The 18,423-nt window shown below is 44.4% G+C and overlaps 1 protein-coding gene across 2 annotated transcripts in view; it reads right to left on the bottom strand.

Annotated features, from left to right (window-relative positions):
• THSD4 (thrombospondin type 1 domain containing 4) overlaps positions 1-18,423 on the bottom strand; it is a 661,199-nt gene that overhangs the window by 19,078 nt on the left and 623,698 nt on the right. For both annotated transcript variants that reach the window (XM_032244849.1, XM_032244850.1), the window contains 4 exons: positions 14,848-14,977; positions 13,016-13,220; positions 11,344-11,517; positions 5,799-5,972 (listed from right to left, as the gene is read on the bottom strand). In XM_032244849.1, the coding sequence (XP_032100740.1) occupies positions 5,799-5,972; positions 11,344-11,517; positions 13,016-13,220; positions 14,848-14,977 (683 nt within the window). The remainder of the gene's footprint in view (positions 1-5,798; positions 5,973-11,343; positions 11,518-13,015; positions 13,221-14,847; positions 14,978-18,423) is intronic.

The following is an 18,423-nucleotide window of genomic DNA, read 5'->3' as shown; positions in this document are numbered from 1 at the left end:
GCTCAAGTAATCCTCCTACCTCAGCCTCCAGAGTAGCAGGGAATACAGGCACACGTCACCATGCCCGGTCAATTTTTGCATTTTTTGTAGAGCTGGGTTTTGCCATGTCACCCAGGCTGGTCTTGAACTCCTGAGCCCAAATGATCTGCCTGCCTCAGTCTCCCAAAATGCTGGGATGATAGGCAGAGCCACCACACCAGGCCTTGGCCTGCTAATTAAAAAAAATTTTTTTAGAGATGGGGGCTGGGCACAGTGGCTCACTCCTATAATCCCAGCTCAGGTGGGATTACAGGAGTAATCCAAGGTGGGTGGATCACCTGGGGTCAGGAGTTTGAGACCAGCCTGGCCAACATGGTGAAACCCTCTCTCTACTAAAAATGCAGGAAGTTAGTTGGGCATGGTGGCATGTGTCTATAATCCCAGCTACTTGGGAGGCTGAAGCAACATAATCGCTGGAATCTGGGAGGTGGAGGTTGCAGTGAACCAAGATGGTGCCACTGCATTCCAGCCTGGGTGACAGGGCAAGACTCTGTCTCAAAAAAAAAAAAAAAAAAAAAAAAATTTGTTTTCAGAGACAGGATCTTACTCTGTTACCCAGGCTGGTCTTGAACTCCTGGCCTCAAGCAGTCTTCCTGCCTGGGCTTCTCAATGTTCTGGGATTACAGGCATGAGCCATTGTACCCAGCCTCTTAATACTTTCTCATTAAAAGTTGTAAAGCTGTGGTCTATGTACTTTTATAGACTTTAAAGAATCTACTACCTTTATAAAAAGCCTGTAACGATGTCTGCAGTTCACACTCTAAATATTAGCATTGCTATTCATAAGCAGCCACACAATCAAATAAAAACAGGGAGAAAGAAAAACACCTACCTACAGAAAAAAGCATTATAAAACCCCCAAGCCAACAAATGATGAATTAGCCACACAGGGCATGAATTGGCAGAGGCTATCACCAACAGAAGTTTCTACTTTGTCTATGCCTTTTTGCCATCTTTGTAACATTAAAAAACTACAATATTTCTTTTTTTTTTTTTTTTTTTTTTTTGAGACGAAGTCTCTCTCTGTTGCCCAGGCTAGCATGCAGTGGCAAGATTTCAGCTCACTGCAACCTCTGCCTCCCAGGTTTAAGTGATTCTCCTGCCTCAGCCTCCCAAGTACTTGAGACTACAGCTGCGAGCCCCCGTGCCTGGCTAATTTTTGTACTTTTAGTAGAGATGGGGTTTCACCATGTTGACCAGGATGGTCTCGATCTCTTGACCTTGTGATCCACCTGCCTCGGCCTCCCAAAGTGCTGGGATTACAGGCTTGAGCCACCGCGCCCGGCCTGTCCTTTTCTTTCAAGTGCTGCAGCCAATGGAAGAATTGAAGGCAGGAGAAGAGCCACAGGCTGCAACAGGCAAAGGCTGGCCTCTCTGCAGAAAGAATGAGGAGGGGGCAGGGGTGGGAGGAGGGGGCAGGGGGGGAGGAGGGGGCAGGGGTGGGAGGCGGGGGTGAGCAGCAGGGGTGGAACACTGGACTGAAGTCAGGAGACATGGAAATTAGTCTAGACACCGTCAGTAAATAGCTCCGTGTCTTTGGCCAAGACACTGCACTTCCCCAGGTCGCTCTGATCTTATCTGAAAATTGAAAATAAGGGGTTTGGAAACATGATCTGAAAGATCCGTCACTGCTACGAGATCCTACCTCTGTACTTAAATGTGTGGCGGAAAAGGAGACCGCAAGCCTTGATCAGAACCTGAAGTTATCTTCTGCTATTTTTTGGCAAGTCCTTGATGAGATTGTGTTCTTAAGGGAGAATGAGCATGTCTCAGCCTTCTTTTATTGTAAATGCTCAGAAATAGCAGAATATGTGTGTTTGGAAAGTGAATAAATGTGTGTGTGTGTATGCATCTCTCAATCTCTCTCTCTCTGTCTATGTGTGTGGGTATTTCTCTCTCTCTGTGTGTGTATGTGTGCATGAGGCAGCATTTGAAAACAAGAAAGGGTACTCAGTCTTGGTGGTCCAGAAATTATGGGGAACCTTTGAACACTGAAAAACAGATGAGATCAAAGTAAAGAAGGAAACTAGAGTCCAAATACACACAGAGGAGGAGCTCTAGCAAAGCTCATATGCTTCAGGCTAGATTGGTGGTGGACGGACAATGAGTGATCAGCTGAGTTACTGGCCAAGAGCAGCCGGGCTGGCCTGACTATACCAGGAAGAGGAAGCAGTGAGTCATCTGCCAGAAGCATTTGTGTCAAAGTGCAAAATGAGGTCATTTTTAAGTATTCAAGGGCTCAGAAATCTTACCACTTACAAATCCTAATCAAAAGACTTTCTGGGTTATAGCCTTAAGCAAAATAAAAAGGAACCAGAAAGACGACACAGAATATAAAAGAAGGAGCTGGCAAAGACACCAATAAAAGCTGTTATTACTAATGAATACCAGGTGTCTTTTTGGAATGATCAAAATGTGTTGGAATTGGATAATGCTGATAGTTGTACAACTTTGTGAACTTACTAAAAACCAATGAATTGTGTATTTCTACAGGGTGAATTTTATGGTATGTAAACTATATTTCAATAACAACCTTTGGGGGATGGGAGAAAGCTGTTTTAAAATGTAAATTCATATTTTCTATAAAATTAACATTAATCTGGAGCCTGATCCAGATAATACCAACATCTTTCTGGAAATATTGTAGATTGAGAGGGTGGAGGTAAATAAAAGGGGAACCCTTCTATTTTCTTTTAGGAGAGGATGTAGTTACTGATAACTTGACACTAATGAAAACATTAAAGTTTAAAATTCTGTGCTAAAAATTTGAGTGTTATCACAGAAGACATACCACTAGACGATGTATAACTTTCAAAATGTTAGAGGAAAAGAAATGGAATTTTAAAAACCTGACTAATACTAAATGTGTAGAAAGGAAAGAGGAAAGACACAAGAAAGCATGGCAATAGAAAACACAAAATATGAAATATAAGATGGTAGGGAAAAGTCTAAACATATAATGATTACAATAAATATAAATGGTCAAAATTTAACTCTTAAAATACAGAGGTTTATAGATTAGGTAAAAATAAAGTCAAAAATAGTCCTGCATATGAAAGACATACATTAAAAATACATAGAAAGTTTGAAAATTAAGAAACAGATGAAGATATATCAGGTGAAAATCAATAATGGAGTAATTCAAACAGTAGATAAAATATAACCACAGATAAAAGTATACATGACAAAGTAATATTTAATAGGGATAAATGCTTTCAATGAGAAGTGATGGCAGTTATGCATGTTTCTGCACCTAAAGAATTCCTATAGTAGCATTTTGGTGGATCACTGATCCATGAAAAGATGAGAATACAAGTATCTATTGCAATAAATGCAATCAATAAACTACTCCAGACCCACAGACCAACAAAATGGCTGCTCCAGAAGACTAGAGACTGTGACAGATCTCCCCAGAACTAAGACAATCTAAGGTTCTAGTAAACTCAGAATTGATAGAGAAGAATGGAAATAATTCTGGTCATAAATAATAGACTTGGCAGATGCTTATGAATAAGAGTTGGGCTACTATGCCTCCAGAGTAGAAAGAGACTTCCTAAGCTTGATATACTCTAGTTTCCAGGGATTTGGGAAGCAGCAGAAAAGGAATATATTCCTTTATTGGTGGAGTCAGAAAGACTCTAAAGCCAGAAACTCCTTGGTCTCTGCCTCTCCGTGGACTTAGGTCTCATCCTCTCAGGCTGGCTTTTTGCACAAGCCTCAATAGGAGAAACGTTTATTTTTATATTCTAAAGTCAGTTAATATTTAAAACTTACCTTTCAAGAAATAAGCATGCTCTCACTTCAATTTCTTTTGGGATAATGTCAAATTCCTAGGGCAGGGAGTTGCCAGCAGGCCCTGATATCCTTATAAATCCGGAACCAAAAACCTTGTCCACATTCAATTGTTTCCTGACCCTTTTGGACAACAGGGCAACAAATCCTTTCTTTCTAATCTTGGCAGAAATAAAGGTTGTCTTTGCCATGGTTCATATCACTCTTAGTTCTTTGAGCTTAGTTCTAAAGTCAATAGGAGGCCACAAGCAAAAAAGGCCCTGAATCCTGCTCCATTCTCTTCTGAGAATGGTAGACACATGAATTCAATTGTATTACTTACCTTCACGTGTGTGACTATAATGATCTGATGCTATGATTTCACACATCTATGGATATTTGGCATAACTGGTGTCCCATAAACAGTCACTACTAAATTACCTTTGGGGTTTAAGTCTTATGCATTTTGCTACTAGCAATGAGATAGAAATAGCTGGCAGAAAAAATCAACATGGAGGGATGGAAACTAATATTTATTGAGTATTTCCCATATCCTAAGCAATGGGTAACTTTATGTATAGCATCTCATGAAAACCTCATAACAACATTAGGAGGTTGGTATTATTACCTTCATATTCAGATGAGGAAGCAGGCTCAGAGGTTAAATCACTCACCTAAAGCCAGAAAACTAATGAGAAGTCAAGCTGGGATCAGTTAGCAAGTGTGTCTAACTTTGATATTCACCAGAGTAGCACTGGAAGTACTTGAATTCTTTCTGAATTCTCTATATTTTACAAGTTGTATTATAAAAACCTTAAAGGGAATTTGAAAAGAAAAACATTTCCCTATGCTTTCTGCATAAAAAACTACACGTTGAAGTGGTAGAGATGGTAGGGTTTGAGTATTTTCACGTTCCATTTCTCACTTCCCATTGTGCCATATGCACTTCTTAGACATCTTCCTAACGATTGCTGTCGTTGTCACCTTATATTTTCCTGAGTTATGATATACCATAATATCCACAACCAACCTGTTGTCATGATCATCTCTGTTGAAAAAGGCTTCTTTTTTTCCTTTTGTTAATTATTTCCTTAAAATGAATCCCCAGGAGTGGGGTGACTGGGTTAAGGCAAATGAACATTTTTATGGTTCTTGACTTTTATTGCCAAATTGCTTTCCAAAGGGGTTGTATCCATTTACAAGGACAAGGCGGTGCATTTTTTTCCAAGGTCAGTTTTTAAAGATACTTAAAAGAAATAAAATTCTATATGGAGCCAGAGGTCTTGATAATGTGTAAATCATGATCATAAGCCAAACAGTCCTTGGAGAACCAGCCAGCCCTGGGAGCCAAATGCTAAGCGTTCCAAGAACTCCAATACTGATGGTAATCAAAACGAGGCAGTCATTTCCACATTTTCTTAGTGGGGTTCATGTTCAGTTTTGGAAGAGTGAGGGAAAATGTAATTCATCAATTATTAAAGTAATTAAGTATTATTTATTCTTCATAATGAAGAATTACAAGTTCTAAAATTTCTGCTTCGGACATTGTCAAATGTCGAAAAAACTGGCTTTATTAACAGGAATATGAAGAGCAGCAACCACCATTTATTGTGTGTCAGGCGCTGTGCTACATTCTTTATACATGTGATTTCACGATTTCATTTCTTCTAAAAATAACCTCATAAGGTACCATGGCTGCCAGCATTTGTAGATGAGGAAAGCATGTTAGACCATAATCTCCTTGAGGGCAGGGATATTTGTGTGTTGCTCACTGATGCAGCCCGAGTACTTAGAGGAGCACACAGTAGGTGCTCAATGAACACTGTTGACTGACTGAGGCTCCAGGAATATAAATAAGTTCTCCAGGGTCACAGATAGACAGTGGGACTCAAAGTTGGGACACCTGACACAAAGTCCTGGTTCCTAACCCCTCTGCTATGGTGCCTCTTGCCTGGCACAGGCAGACGTGCCCAGTTCTGGCCACTCACCTGACTCCAGCTCCCGGTGAACCACTCCACCTTGCCCGTGCAGGGTCCATTGTCACATGGGGTGGCCTCTGCTGGCCGGTTGTTCCCACAGCCCTCCAGGGGTAGGCTGCTGACATGGTTGGTCATGCACACCACCGAGCGCGTCCGCACTCCGGCCCCACACTCCGCTGAGCACTGTGAGACAGGGGAAGGGCACGTTAGTGGGGAGGCCCTGGCAGCTGCTGAAGCTGCTTTCAAATGATGCAAAGGAGGATGGAATGCTTCATTGCCCACCATCCGCTTCCCCTAGAAATATCTGACGGTGTCTCATGCATAGCCTGCTCCATCATGGGATGTCAGTAGGGTGACTCCTGCCTTAGATTTTCTGGGTTGGGCTTCATTCTAAATTCCAAATATCCGGTCTCACCACTGCAAGTAATTCACTTATACCTCTTAGGCTATCTTTCTCAGCTTTTGGTTTCAAAAATATAGTCAGGTTGGCTGGGTATGGTGGCTCATGCCTGTAATACCAGCAGCGCTTTGGGAGGCTGAAGTGGGAGGATTGCTTGAGGCCAGAAATTTGAGGCTAACCTGGGTAGCACAGCAAGACTGGCTCTACAAAAATGTTAAAAAAATTAGCGAGGAGTGGTGGTGTGCACCTGTAGTCCCAGGTACTCGAGAGGTAAGGCGGGAGGATCACTTGAACCCAAGGGTTTGAGGCTACAGCGAGCTATGATTGTACCCTGCACTCCAGCCTGGGCAACAGAGTGAGAAGACCCTGTCCGTAAAAATAAAAATAAAAAGAATTAAAAAAATATATTCAGCTGAAGCAGAATGGGTGCATGAAAACCTGGGCACATGAGACTGCGCCACTGCACACTGCAGCCTGGGTGACAGAGCAAGACTCCATCTCAAAAATAAATAAATAAAAATAATAAAAGGTAAATAGAATTTCAGTTGTCTTCATGTTACCAACCCTTAAATCGTTTCTTTCCAGTTAATTTTCATCTGACTAGTTAACTTAATTTTCTGCTTTTAAAACCAAGTAATGTAGATGCATCTGGGAAAGTGTCTCCACATCCCCATGTGCTTAATTTAAAAGACGAATGTTAAGGACCATGCCGGTGCCCAATGGGAGGACATCACGCGGATGAGGCCTAAGAGGAGTTTCACTTTATAACAACACCTGCAGTGAGAAGCCCAACAAGCATAAATGTGAAAGAAGCTCACCACACAGGACCTGGCCCAGGAAGCCGGTCAGCAGAAGCAAGGGGAAGGAGAAGCCCCTAGCAGGGAGCAGGGACTAACCTTCCAAGTGAGGCTCCAAACCCCACCCACCCACAGTCCTTAAAGGATGCTCCTAAAAGGACCAAATCTGCTTTGCTAGTCAGAAAAGGACAAGACTCGTAATCGAACTTCTAGGCTGCTAAAGCACAGAAACACATGGAATTCCTCAACAAGCCTCTGGTGGGGACTGACTCCAGCAACAGCTAAATCCTAACCTTGGCCCAATTGGCCCCTGAGGGACTCTAAGGCTCTAATAACTATTCTTGAACGTCAGCTTCAGGCATTATTTTTGTAATTTAAATAACTCAGTATTTTTTTTCCTGGAAAACTTTCTTAGAAATTAGGTGTTACCAAACTGAGGCTGGTGGACTTTCTAAAAGCGTTTTTTCCTATGGTGATTAAAAATGGCACATGTGCTTAAACCTATCATCGATTTGCAGAACCTAAAAGTCAGTGATGCTTACTTCTGATAAGGCCCACTCTCAATTAAAAGCAGCTGAAAGGTGTTGGTAAGGCCAGAAGAACTTTGTGTCCCTAGAAGTTTAAGAGATTCCCACTGGGGTTACAACCTCAATGTGTTTAGGGAAAGAATAGTTAATTTTAAATTGGGCAATAAGACGCACTCTGTACCCTTCAGTGTTTGCAAACCTTAATTGTCTTTGGTCTCTCCCTCTTGAGCTTGTTGAATCGGAGGCTGTGTCTCATTCCTGACTGGCATGTAACAGGTGCTCAACACATGTTTATTCCCAGTAATAAAAAATTTCATAGCTCAGACTAAAGCTTAACAAAGCCGACTTTTACACAAAGCACTATTCACAGGTGGAAGACTGCCATCTGCTGGTCATTCTAGGGGCTGAACCTGCTCTAAGACCAACTGGTGGCCCAAAGGCCCCTGGTGACAAGGACAACAGGGCAAGACCTGTCCCTAAAAAGTAAAAATAGGCTGGTGTGGTGGCTCATGCCTGCACTTTGGGAGGTTGAGGTGGGCGAATCATGAGGTCAGGAGTTCAAGACCAGCCTGGCCAACATGGTGAAACCCTGTCTCTGCTAAAAATACAAAAAATTATCTGGGTGTGGTGGCGGGTGCCTATAATCTCAGCTACACAGGAAGCTGAGGCGGCAGAATCACTTGAACCCAGGAGGTGGAGGTTGCAGTGAGCCAAGATTGCACCACTGCACTCTTGTCTGAGGGGTAGTATGAGACTCCGTCTCAAAAAAATAAAAATAAATACATAAAAATAAAAACTAAAAAATCCCAAACATTTAGAAAATAGGAGATTGTTTCAGTTATGTAGTTCTATAATAGCTTATAATAAAAATAATGTTTTAAAGATTTTTGTGCTTATAATTCTATGAAAAGAGCAGGTGACCAAATTATGCATACATTCCGATTTATATCTGTAAAATATGTATGAGGAAAAAAGCTATGTAGGTAAAATATGTATGAGAAGAGAACAGCTTGAAGTAGAGCTTAAAACAATCTCAAATTTTCTTTCAGTGAAGAGGCTTGGAGCATACTTTTCCTTTTCCAAATGTTTCATATTCTTAAAACAATACTGCATTACTTTATAACCAGAAAAAATCAACACTATTTGAAAAAGAATCTTTCCAATAAAAAAATGAAAGCCCAGCATCATTCTTTTCACCCATTTGCGATACAGGAAATCCATCCAGTTTACTGTGAACACAAATGAGTTTTGGGTTGGTTAGAAATTCAGAAACGGAATCACAAAAGGATAAGCTGAGGAAACCAGGGAGTTTTAGCCTGAAGAAAGTGGAACGAGTCCCCCAATGGCTGTAGGGCCATCCTTTTCTAAAGGACATGGGGACTTAGTAAGAAACATTTTGTTGGTTCATTGTAAAAGGAGACCTTTTGACACCTTGAGCTGCACAGAAAACAGATGTAATTGGACATACAATTTCTGATAAAGGGTTTGGACAAGAGCTATGACCTATGTCAGGGACACCGCAGAGGATTCCTCATGCTGGCAAGGAGGCTGACATCAGAAACATCTTTCCCTCCTGTTTCCACAGTGCCTCTAGCTAATGTTTGGGATGGGAGGCTTGGAAAATGGGGATACACAAGAAGAACTAGGATGAGCCCTCCTGGACTCAGCTTCATGGCAGAAGTCAGCGACCAGGTCAGCATTTACTCTCTGTCTGTTGCTCTTTGGTTAGAGCCTCCCAGATGGCCAAATTAGTGTCTGTCCTGGGTCTGAGGGCACAGTCAGGTACTCATCTTGGGAGCTCAGTATTTGCACCAAGGGCTCTCTATCCGGGACCATCCTGGGGTTAAGGGGCAGGGTCTGTATGCCATGAGGTGTGGGGAGCCCACAAGATGAGTCGCTAGGTAAGAATCTCCAGGACCATCTCAGGAGGTGGAGTGAAGTCTGCATTTGCAGGTTTGTCCTTCCTTTCTGTCTGGATAACACTCTCTATGGAAGTGGATCGTTATGGTGACGAGAGGGACAAAATTCAGGGGCGTCTTACACCTCAGAGGGAGAGAAAACCTGTGTGAACACCTCTAGGGGTGATGTTCAAAATACTCAACGACAGGTGCACAGGTCAGTGACCAGTCAAAATGAACAATGAACAGTTGGAGACAGCCAATGTGGCAGTATGGGGCATGTCTGCTGATGTCCCCAAACTGCATGAAAGGGTCCTTCTTTGAGTCTGAGATACAGTGATTGTTGTTCTCATGCTGCTGGGGGGTGTAGACTGGGGTGGGGGCTCACAGGCTGCATCAGGTCCCCTAAGATCCATGAATTGGCTGGGGGCTCCTCTGTCTTTTTTATGGCCTTGTTACTCAGAGCGTGGTCCTTGGACCAGTGGCCTCAGGGACCCGGGAACCTATTAGAAATGTACACTGTGGTCAGGCGCGGTGGCTCATGCCTACAATTCCAGCATTTCAGGAGGCCGAGGTGGGCAGATCACATGAGCCCAGGAGTTCAAGACCAGCCTTAGGCAACATGGTGAAACCACAAAAAAATACAAAAATTAGCCAGGGGTGGTGGCAAGGCAACTATAGTCCCACCTATGTGTGTGGGGGTGGGGAGGGGGCTGAGGTGGGAGGATCACTTGAGCCCAGGAGGAAGAAGCTGCAGTAAGCTAAGATTGTCCCATTGTGCTTCAGCCCGGGCAACAGAATGAGACCCTGTATCAAAAAAAAAAAAAAAAAAAAAAAAAAAAAAAAAAAAAAAAAAAAAAAGAAAAAGAAAAAGAATAGCAATGTGGACTCCCTGGCTCCACCCCACACCTGCTGCCTCAGATCTGCACTTTAATGCAGTTCACGGGTAATGTGTAGGCACAGGATTCTGGCAAGGGAAGTGGGGCAGACCTAGTGTATCCCAGCGGTGGGCTGCTAACCAAGGTCAGAGATGACCAGTCAGGTCCTGATCCCAGGTAAACTCCCTAGATCTCCCGGAGAATCCAGAACCTGGACTTGGTACCTCTGACAGCTGTGCAGCTGCCCTGGGCAAACCCTCTGGCCTCCCTCATGCCCGCCGATCTGCCGCTGCCACTGGGAAAGGAAGCACAATTGCTTATCTCCTTCTTCCTCTCTTCTCCCTGTCCCTGGGTATGTTCTTCAATTTGTTTAGAGTCTTTTCTCGAACTTTATTTCTGATTGCGGTAGAATACACATAACATAAAATTGACCGTTGTAACCACTTTTAAGCCCAAGCTCCGTGGCATTGGGTACACACATGCTGTCGTGTAACCACCCCTCCATCTCCAGAATCCCTTTTTCGTATAAATCATCCTTTTGCCCTTGGTAGACGGATTTAATCTATGACTGCTTTCCCTCGTATCCAGGTAACTGGTGGACTAATGGTTAACTATATATGCCTTTGAGTCATTCTTTGCCACCTGAGACTCCCCCTGGGAGGTCAGGCTACTGGGGAGGGAAATGGGGTGTGGGATGTTTTGAGTTGGCAGGAAGCAGTAGACGGCCTGCCATTGCTGAGTACCTATGAGATGCCGGTACTCACGAGATATATGAAAGACGTGATGTAATTATTCACTTTACCTAGCATGACTGAGTGACCACATGGAGTGCTAAGGGCAGTTCAATCAAGTTTTTCACCCACTCTTCGCCTCTGGAGCCCCTCAGTCCTCATGTAAGGATAGAAGCCTACGATAAATCCTCTCTGGGCTTCCCCCCTGCACACCAGAGCCAGAAATCAGCCTTGGGATTCTGAGCTTGTGATTGATCTTCCCGTGGTTTCGAGGGCAGCTGGCAGACCTTGGTCCCGGGCGCTGTGCCCGCCATCACACTCACCCTTTCACTCCACTCAGTGAGGAACCAGCTCTTGGCACAAGGTCCCATGTCACAGTTCTCAATGTCATTCGGCCGGAGCTTCATGTTGCATTCCTCATCGGCAACCACGTCCCCAATGTTGCTCACACACTTCACGTCGCGGGTCCTCTGTCCCACTCCACAGGGCACCGAGCACTGAAACACACAGCATGCTGGTGTCAGGACAGCCAGCGGCTTCAGCTCTGGGAGAGAATCACCAGCATGGCGCCTGCAGCCTTTGTTACCAGCCCCATGAGACCACACTGAGGCCCTGTCATGCCTGTCACCACCTGGGGCAGGGACCTGAGCCCTAGAAAACTCTACAACCCTTTTCTCTAAGACCTTCTTAGATGCCTCACCTACTGTAAACTAAAAATTAAATCCTCAGCTGGGCGTGGTCACTCATGCCTGTAATCCAAGCACTTTGGAGGCCAAGGCGGGTGGATCACCTGAGGTCGGGAGTTCAACACCAGCTTGGCCAACATGGTGAAACCCCATCTTTATATATATAAAAAAAATTAAATCCTAAGCCCTCCAGCTGACTGAACAGGCTTCCTCTTGGGCAAGGAGACCCCAGAGAAACTTTAAACATGGAGTTCCTGGCCACGACAGGATGGGAGGATGGACACAGCCTGTCATACCACTGCCCTTCTGAAGTATAGACACAACTAACCAGCATTACTGTTAAGAGAGAAATCATAAGATTGACCAAATGGACTCTCTGTGGCAATAAGATACCAAATTATAAACAGGGCCCAATGCCATGGTAGGCAAGGATTAAGTCATGCACCTCTGCCCTTGAAGAATCAACCACGTTTTAAGTTGCCTGCGAAGAAGGTCTTACGATTTGTGGCTTATATCCTGTTCTGAATAAAGAATATTACTGTGAGTCCCTCAGATCTTATGAATTCTTCAAACTGTTGACATACTGATTAATACGTAACCTGTGGACACTGAAGAGGACGATGGTTTGTTTCTGAGTCATAAAGTTTTGCTGATTTATTTCTGATTCATGTTACTGGCTTGCGCTTAATACATTTAGCCTATATGTTGTCATCTGTAGCCAGTGATTATGGCCTCTGTGCTGTACCCTCCAATGAAAAAGACAACTCCAATTCAAGGGGTCCCCTTCTCTTCTCCTAAATGTTCTTCTAAAAGCCTTTCAACTTGTCACAGGCTTTGGACCACGTCCAACGTTGGTGGTATGTCTTTTGGGGTTGGTTTTTACATTGGCTTCCAATAAATCTTTATGAAATTATTACTGCCTTAACAGCCTTAATTTTGGTTGACACCACTTTATTCTTCCAGGCCTCAGTCTTTTCATCTATGAAATGGGTGGGGAAGATTGGAAGGAGTTAGCTCTACCAGCAGTTGCCAACCTTCACTTCGCCATGATGCACAGAACAGATGAGGCTGGTATTACAGGACCCCCCTGGGCTCGCCCATAAAGTTGGCTGCGTGCGGCACACACTACCCTGAACTCGACTGAACTATAGGTCCATCCCATGGTTTGCAGAAACAGCTGTCCAGACCCCCACGGGATGTGTTCCCTCCTGTGGAACTCAGGGTTACCCATCTCAGGTCTTGGTGGGGGAGGCTGGAGAGTGGGGTGGGAGCTGGAAAGGGGGCTGGAGCGGGCTGCCGTGCTGCGTACCGAGGTCCAGTCGGTCCGGATCTGCCACTCACTGCAGATCTTGAGTTGGCAGGTGCTGGTGGTCTCGGGCTTCTCCAGGTGCTGGCAGCGGTAGGGCTGCACCGTCAGGCTGCGGTTGGCATACACCTGGCGGCACAGGACCTGGCGGTGCTGCATGCCCAGGCCACAGGTCTTGCTGCACTCAGACCACTCCCCGATGTCCCAGCTAGCTCAGGAATGAGAGAGCGAGAGAGACAACCTTCAGTCAACAAGAAGGGAGCGTGAGCCTGCCCCAACTTACACAGAATCATCAGAATCACCACGGGTGGAGTCTCTTACTAGAGTGTTGTTTAAAAGTCAGCCTAGGCTGGGTGCAGTGGTACATGCCTGTAATCCCAGCACTTTGGGAGGCTGAGGTGGGAGGATGGCTTGAGCCCAGGAGTTCTAGAACAGCCTGGGCAACATGGCAAAACCCCGTCTCTACAAAAAATACCAAAGTTGGCTGGGTGTGGTGATGCACGACTTTAGTCTCAGCTACTTGGGTGGCTGAGGTGGAGGGATGGCTTTAGGCCAGGGATTAAGGCTGCAGTGAGCCATGATTGTGCCACTGCACGCCAGCCTGGGCAACAGAACAAGACCTTGTCTTGAAGGGGAAAAAAAAAAAAAAAAAAAGAAGGAAAAAGAAAAAGTCTGCCTAAAGGTCATCTGACTCTGTAAAGGAAGATAAATTTGCTTGACATGCTATTTATCAATAATTAGGGCCAAGATTCTATAAAAAGCTATAGAAAACTGAAAAGGTACAAATGATTTTTATCTAGCAAAAAAAAAACCAAAACACTAACCCCAAAACAACCGCCAAAGGTTGGTTTTATTACCCTGTAGATCATGAACCCATTTTTGCTGCTAACTTAGAAATCTTATTCTAGTGTTCTTTTTCATTAACAATTCCCAGGTCAGCTTCCCAAACCCTCCTCTGTCATTTGCTATATTAGTTAAATGAGACATCAGCCCATGCTCATCATATAGGGGGATGCGAATTAAATTTTTATTACTCTGAAAATTAGGTTTTGACCCTTTTAGGGCCCTTTCCCCTTGTTCTTCTTCAAGTGTCCTAGTTATCATTCTATAACCATTTCAAGGCGGGCGTGGTGGCTCACGCCTGTAACCCCAGCACTTTGGGAGGCCTATGTGGGCAGATCTTTGGAGCTCTGGAGTTCTCAACCAGCCTGGCCAACATAGTGAAACCCTGTCTCTACAAAAAATACAAAAATTAGCCAGCTGTGGTGATATGCCCTGAGTCCCGGCTACCCAGGAGGTTGAAGCAGGAGAATTGCTTGACCCAGGAGGTGAAGGTTGCCGAGATCGTGCCACTGCACTCTGGCCTGAGCGACAGAGCTGGACTCCACCTCAAAAACTAAAACAAACAAACAAACAAGAACCAGTTCAAGATCTCTCCTGAGATACTTTTCCTGGCCTCTCCAGGCTGATGTTTTTGTGACTTGCATTATCCTGTCTCTGTAAACAGCTCACCCAGGACACTAACTACACTGGCTTCTCATGCTTTGCTTCCTCCTTTGTTTTCCTTACCAGGCTCAAATCTAATTGCTCTGACTTTGCCAAGGGTGGGCTTTCCAGGAGCGGGCTGACTTGCTAAAGGCTATCACCCCCCGAGTTCATCCTGAAAGACAGGTATGTTTGCCAACCAGGCTGCATTTTATGCAAGGTCCAAGTCTTGTATTTCTAAATCAGATTTAGATTGACTTAAACCTAGATTATATCTGCTCCTGAGGTCCTGTGTACAAGTGACCTGAAGTAACCTGGTAACAAGCAACCTCAACGGAGGGGCATCTTACAAGGCTGGGCAAGGGAAGATGTTGCAGGGCTCCTCCTCAGGGGTCGGCTTCATGCTGGAGTCACAGTAGCTCTCCGGAGCCTCTTCGTGAGTGCTTCTGTGCACACAGCGGAAAATAGGGTACTGCGATCCTGCAATGATAGGAGAATGTCTGAAGGACTGTACCACACATGAGAAAGCTGGGCTATGGGTGGAGAGGCACAGAGATTTGGGTGCTGATGAAGAGAGGGCACAGAAACAGTGAGGACAATTCACACATGCACGCACACTCACACCCCCTTCATTTGAGGGTTTACACACACCTACCTCACAGGGTCTTTGCTAGGAACTGTGAGGGTGCAAAGAAGAGCCTGCCCTAAAAGAAATCAACAATCTATTTGTGGACACAGTCTGCTCAAAGGCAGATACGAACCATCTTCATAACAGTTCGAGATAACAAAAGAGAGATCCCTAGGCAGTGGAATGATGTAGAATGAACACAAATAGTAGTTTTTCTAAGATTCTCTGGAAGCATCAAAAAGAAAGCATCCTAAAAGGGTCAAGCTTCATTCTTGAGAAAGAACTGGGTTTGGGTAGACGTGTGAATTTGTATTTTGGAGGGAAGGGGCCATCTAGGTCATTAAACTGGAATGAAAGTACTTGCCTGACAAACTAGCCTTTTAGACTGGGTTGACTTGCTAAAGGCGATCAGCTCATGAGTTCATCCTGAAAGACGCTTGCTAAACAGACTGCATTTAAGGGACACGTTGAAGCACAGAAATAGAAGATTCAAGAAAGGGCAGAAGAGCAGCTACCTCCCCCTTTGGCAAACATCTTACACGTTCTTCTAATAAAGTACCCATGAGACAGTGAGTTTCTGAGGGACAGGGCTACTTCCTCATCTCTGCAGCCCCAGTACCTATGGATAGTGGCAGGTGCTCAGTAAATGACTGTTGAGTGAGTGAGTGGTGTTGAATGGATGTTTATATCAGCTTTATGTTTTTTGTTTTACTTCCATTGGCGTAATAAGGATGCATCTATTTTTGATAAAAAGCCAGAAGTTATTAAGCGGAATGTCTAGCTCTCAATTAAAAAAAAAAAAAAAAAAAAAAAGCTGCTTTAATTCTGCCTTCCTCTTTCTGTTGCCACCTGGTGGCAACACTGAGCTATTACTAATGGACATTTATAATGTGAGAAACGCAACCCCTGAACGTGACCGTCTGAACCAACTACCTGAAGATGCTCCTTCGTAAGTAACTGTCTTCCCTACGGTCCAGGGCAATATACAACTCCTGCCGGGAAGAATGCCATCCTTTATTTTACAACTCTGTCTTATCTCTGTTGCTAATTGGCCAGGCATTTATATTTTCTGAAACTCAAACTCCTCATGATTTTAACTGCAACGTGGGGGCTAACTTTTAACATTAATGTCTAAATATTTCATCAGCCATGAAAATGTTTCAGTCATTTTTCAAGCTTATCTTGTATGACACACTGAGCCAGAGGGTAGTAAGAAATCTGACAATTTGCAAGACAGTGTTGGATCTGAAACGATCATTTGTTTAAATTACCCTGGCAGTAAAAATTTACAGTGTGCCTATAACTTGAGACCATTATTTAAAATAACGTTCCAATTAAGCACAATTATTGGCTGAGTAAAAGGCAGTACTGACTGTAAAGTTAATGGGACGCAAAAACTTTTGTGGAATAAAGTCTGTCCAGCTACAGATCTCCTTCCATTAAATAGAACAGGTTTTTAATTAAATTCAACAAACATTAAGCACACTGTGCAGTTATCAAGATGAATACATGGTTCATAGCTTTCAGTGTACTTGACTGGGACTCAGCTACTAAGAGATTAAGATCTTACTTAGCCTATTCCTTTCCCTTCAGACCACGTGGGTTTAGCTTTTCTACTTACATGCTTGTGGATAGGAAAGCAAAAGAAACTCTCCCAACCACTTGGCACTTAAATAAGGGGGAAATCAAATTTTTCTTAGCAAAAGGATGTAGGCTCACATAGGAATGCTGTGTCGGGAAGATGGGTCCTGCCGGGGCCGTCCAGCATCTGGCCACTGCTCATCTTCCCTTGACATTTTATAGCCTTTGTGAACACTGTCCATGGTCCAGCTCCATGGAAATGAACTCAGAGCCTCTCTGTCTCTCTGATGGTGGGAAAATGCCAGATCTACAAATCATTTTTTTTTTTTTTTTGAGATGGAGTTTCACTCCGTCACCCAGGTTGGAGTGCAGTGGCATGATCTCTGCTCACCGCAACCTCCGCCTCCTGGGTTCAAGCGATTTTCCTGCTTCAGCCTCCCAAGTAGCTGGGATTACAGGTGCCCGCTACTGCACCTGGCTAATTTTTGTATTTTTAATAGAGACGGAGTTTTGCTATGTTCTCTAGGCTGGTCTTGAACTCCTGACCTCAGGTGATCCGCCTACCTCTGCCTCCCAAAGTGCTAGGATTACAGGCATGAGCCACCACGCCCGGCCCAGATCTATAATTCTTGAGTCTAGTGACTGCAGTGGTTTCTTACTTTGGGTATGTTTTATTATCTTTAGAAAGGGAGGGAGCACCTGGCCACCTCCCATTGTTCAAGATTGCAATTCAATTATTCCTTTACTTGCTAGCAAGCTGAAACAAGTGGTAAGGTCAGGTGCTGGCCGGGCTTCAGGCAGCAGGAAAAAATCTGGGATCAGATGGGTCGCCTTATATGCAGGCGCATTGATCAAAACAGAAATACGTCATGTTGAAGGAGGGGACTGTACCACAGGTAATTAGCAGATAATAAATGAGGTCAGTGAATTCAGGGGCTAGTGTAGAGGTCAGTGGGACATTAGGGAAGAGTGACAAAATAAAGAGCAAAAAAAACCGAAATGACTCCAGACTTAGAACTCTAGGGATCAACTGAAACAAGCCGAGAGTTTGACAGAGGCCTGGTGAATGGCTGTGTACGTATAGACCACACTTGGACGCCAGCAATGGGGCCCTTCCCTGAGATGGCCATATCATGATGCTGGAAGCACTTAGACAAAGGGAAATTTGACCATGAAAAGCACAGAACTGTGTGGTACGGTTAGCTCCATCAGGAAGGACTGGAGAAAGCTTTGGGAGAGGACGTGTGCGAAAACACACAATGAGATCACAAGGGGAACAGACTTATTCCAGGAGTAAGTGACTTGGACAATGCCGGCAGGCTTGGGATTTCCTGGTCACTTGCCATGACTGCTGACAACCATGAGACGAGCTCCACATCTGTGCCCTGCATTGCCTCATCTACCCTGCATGTCTGGTGCCATCACCGCCTGGGAGGGAGCAAAGGAGGGGCCTCCATGGGCTGCCACCTGTCACATAAAAGCAAAAGGGAACTAGGATTGCCCGAGAAGGGAGGGATGAGGAGTAACACATCCCTGGGCTTGCTTTATTTCCAAGGCACCTCTTCAGTATCTCTTGGGCCTGAGAACTGGTGCCATTTACTGGATAAAGAAGAGATAAACATGTCATCTCAGACATTCTGAGTGGCAGATGCTGAGAGAGAGAGAGAGAGAGAGAGAGAGAGAGAGAGAGAGAGAGAGAGTGTGTGTGTGTGTGTGT

Source organism: Sapajus apella, unplaced genomic scaffold (assembly GCF_009761245.1).
Source record: "Sapajus apella isolate SASKATOON/1434 unplaced genomic scaffold, GSC_monkey_1.0 scaffold55, whole genome shotgun sequence".
In the NCBI taxonomy this organism is placed as follows: Eukaryota; Metazoa; Chordata; class Mammalia; order Primates; family Cebidae; genus Sapajus; species Sapajus apella.
This window is presented reverse-complemented; position numbering and strand designations above follow the sequence as displayed.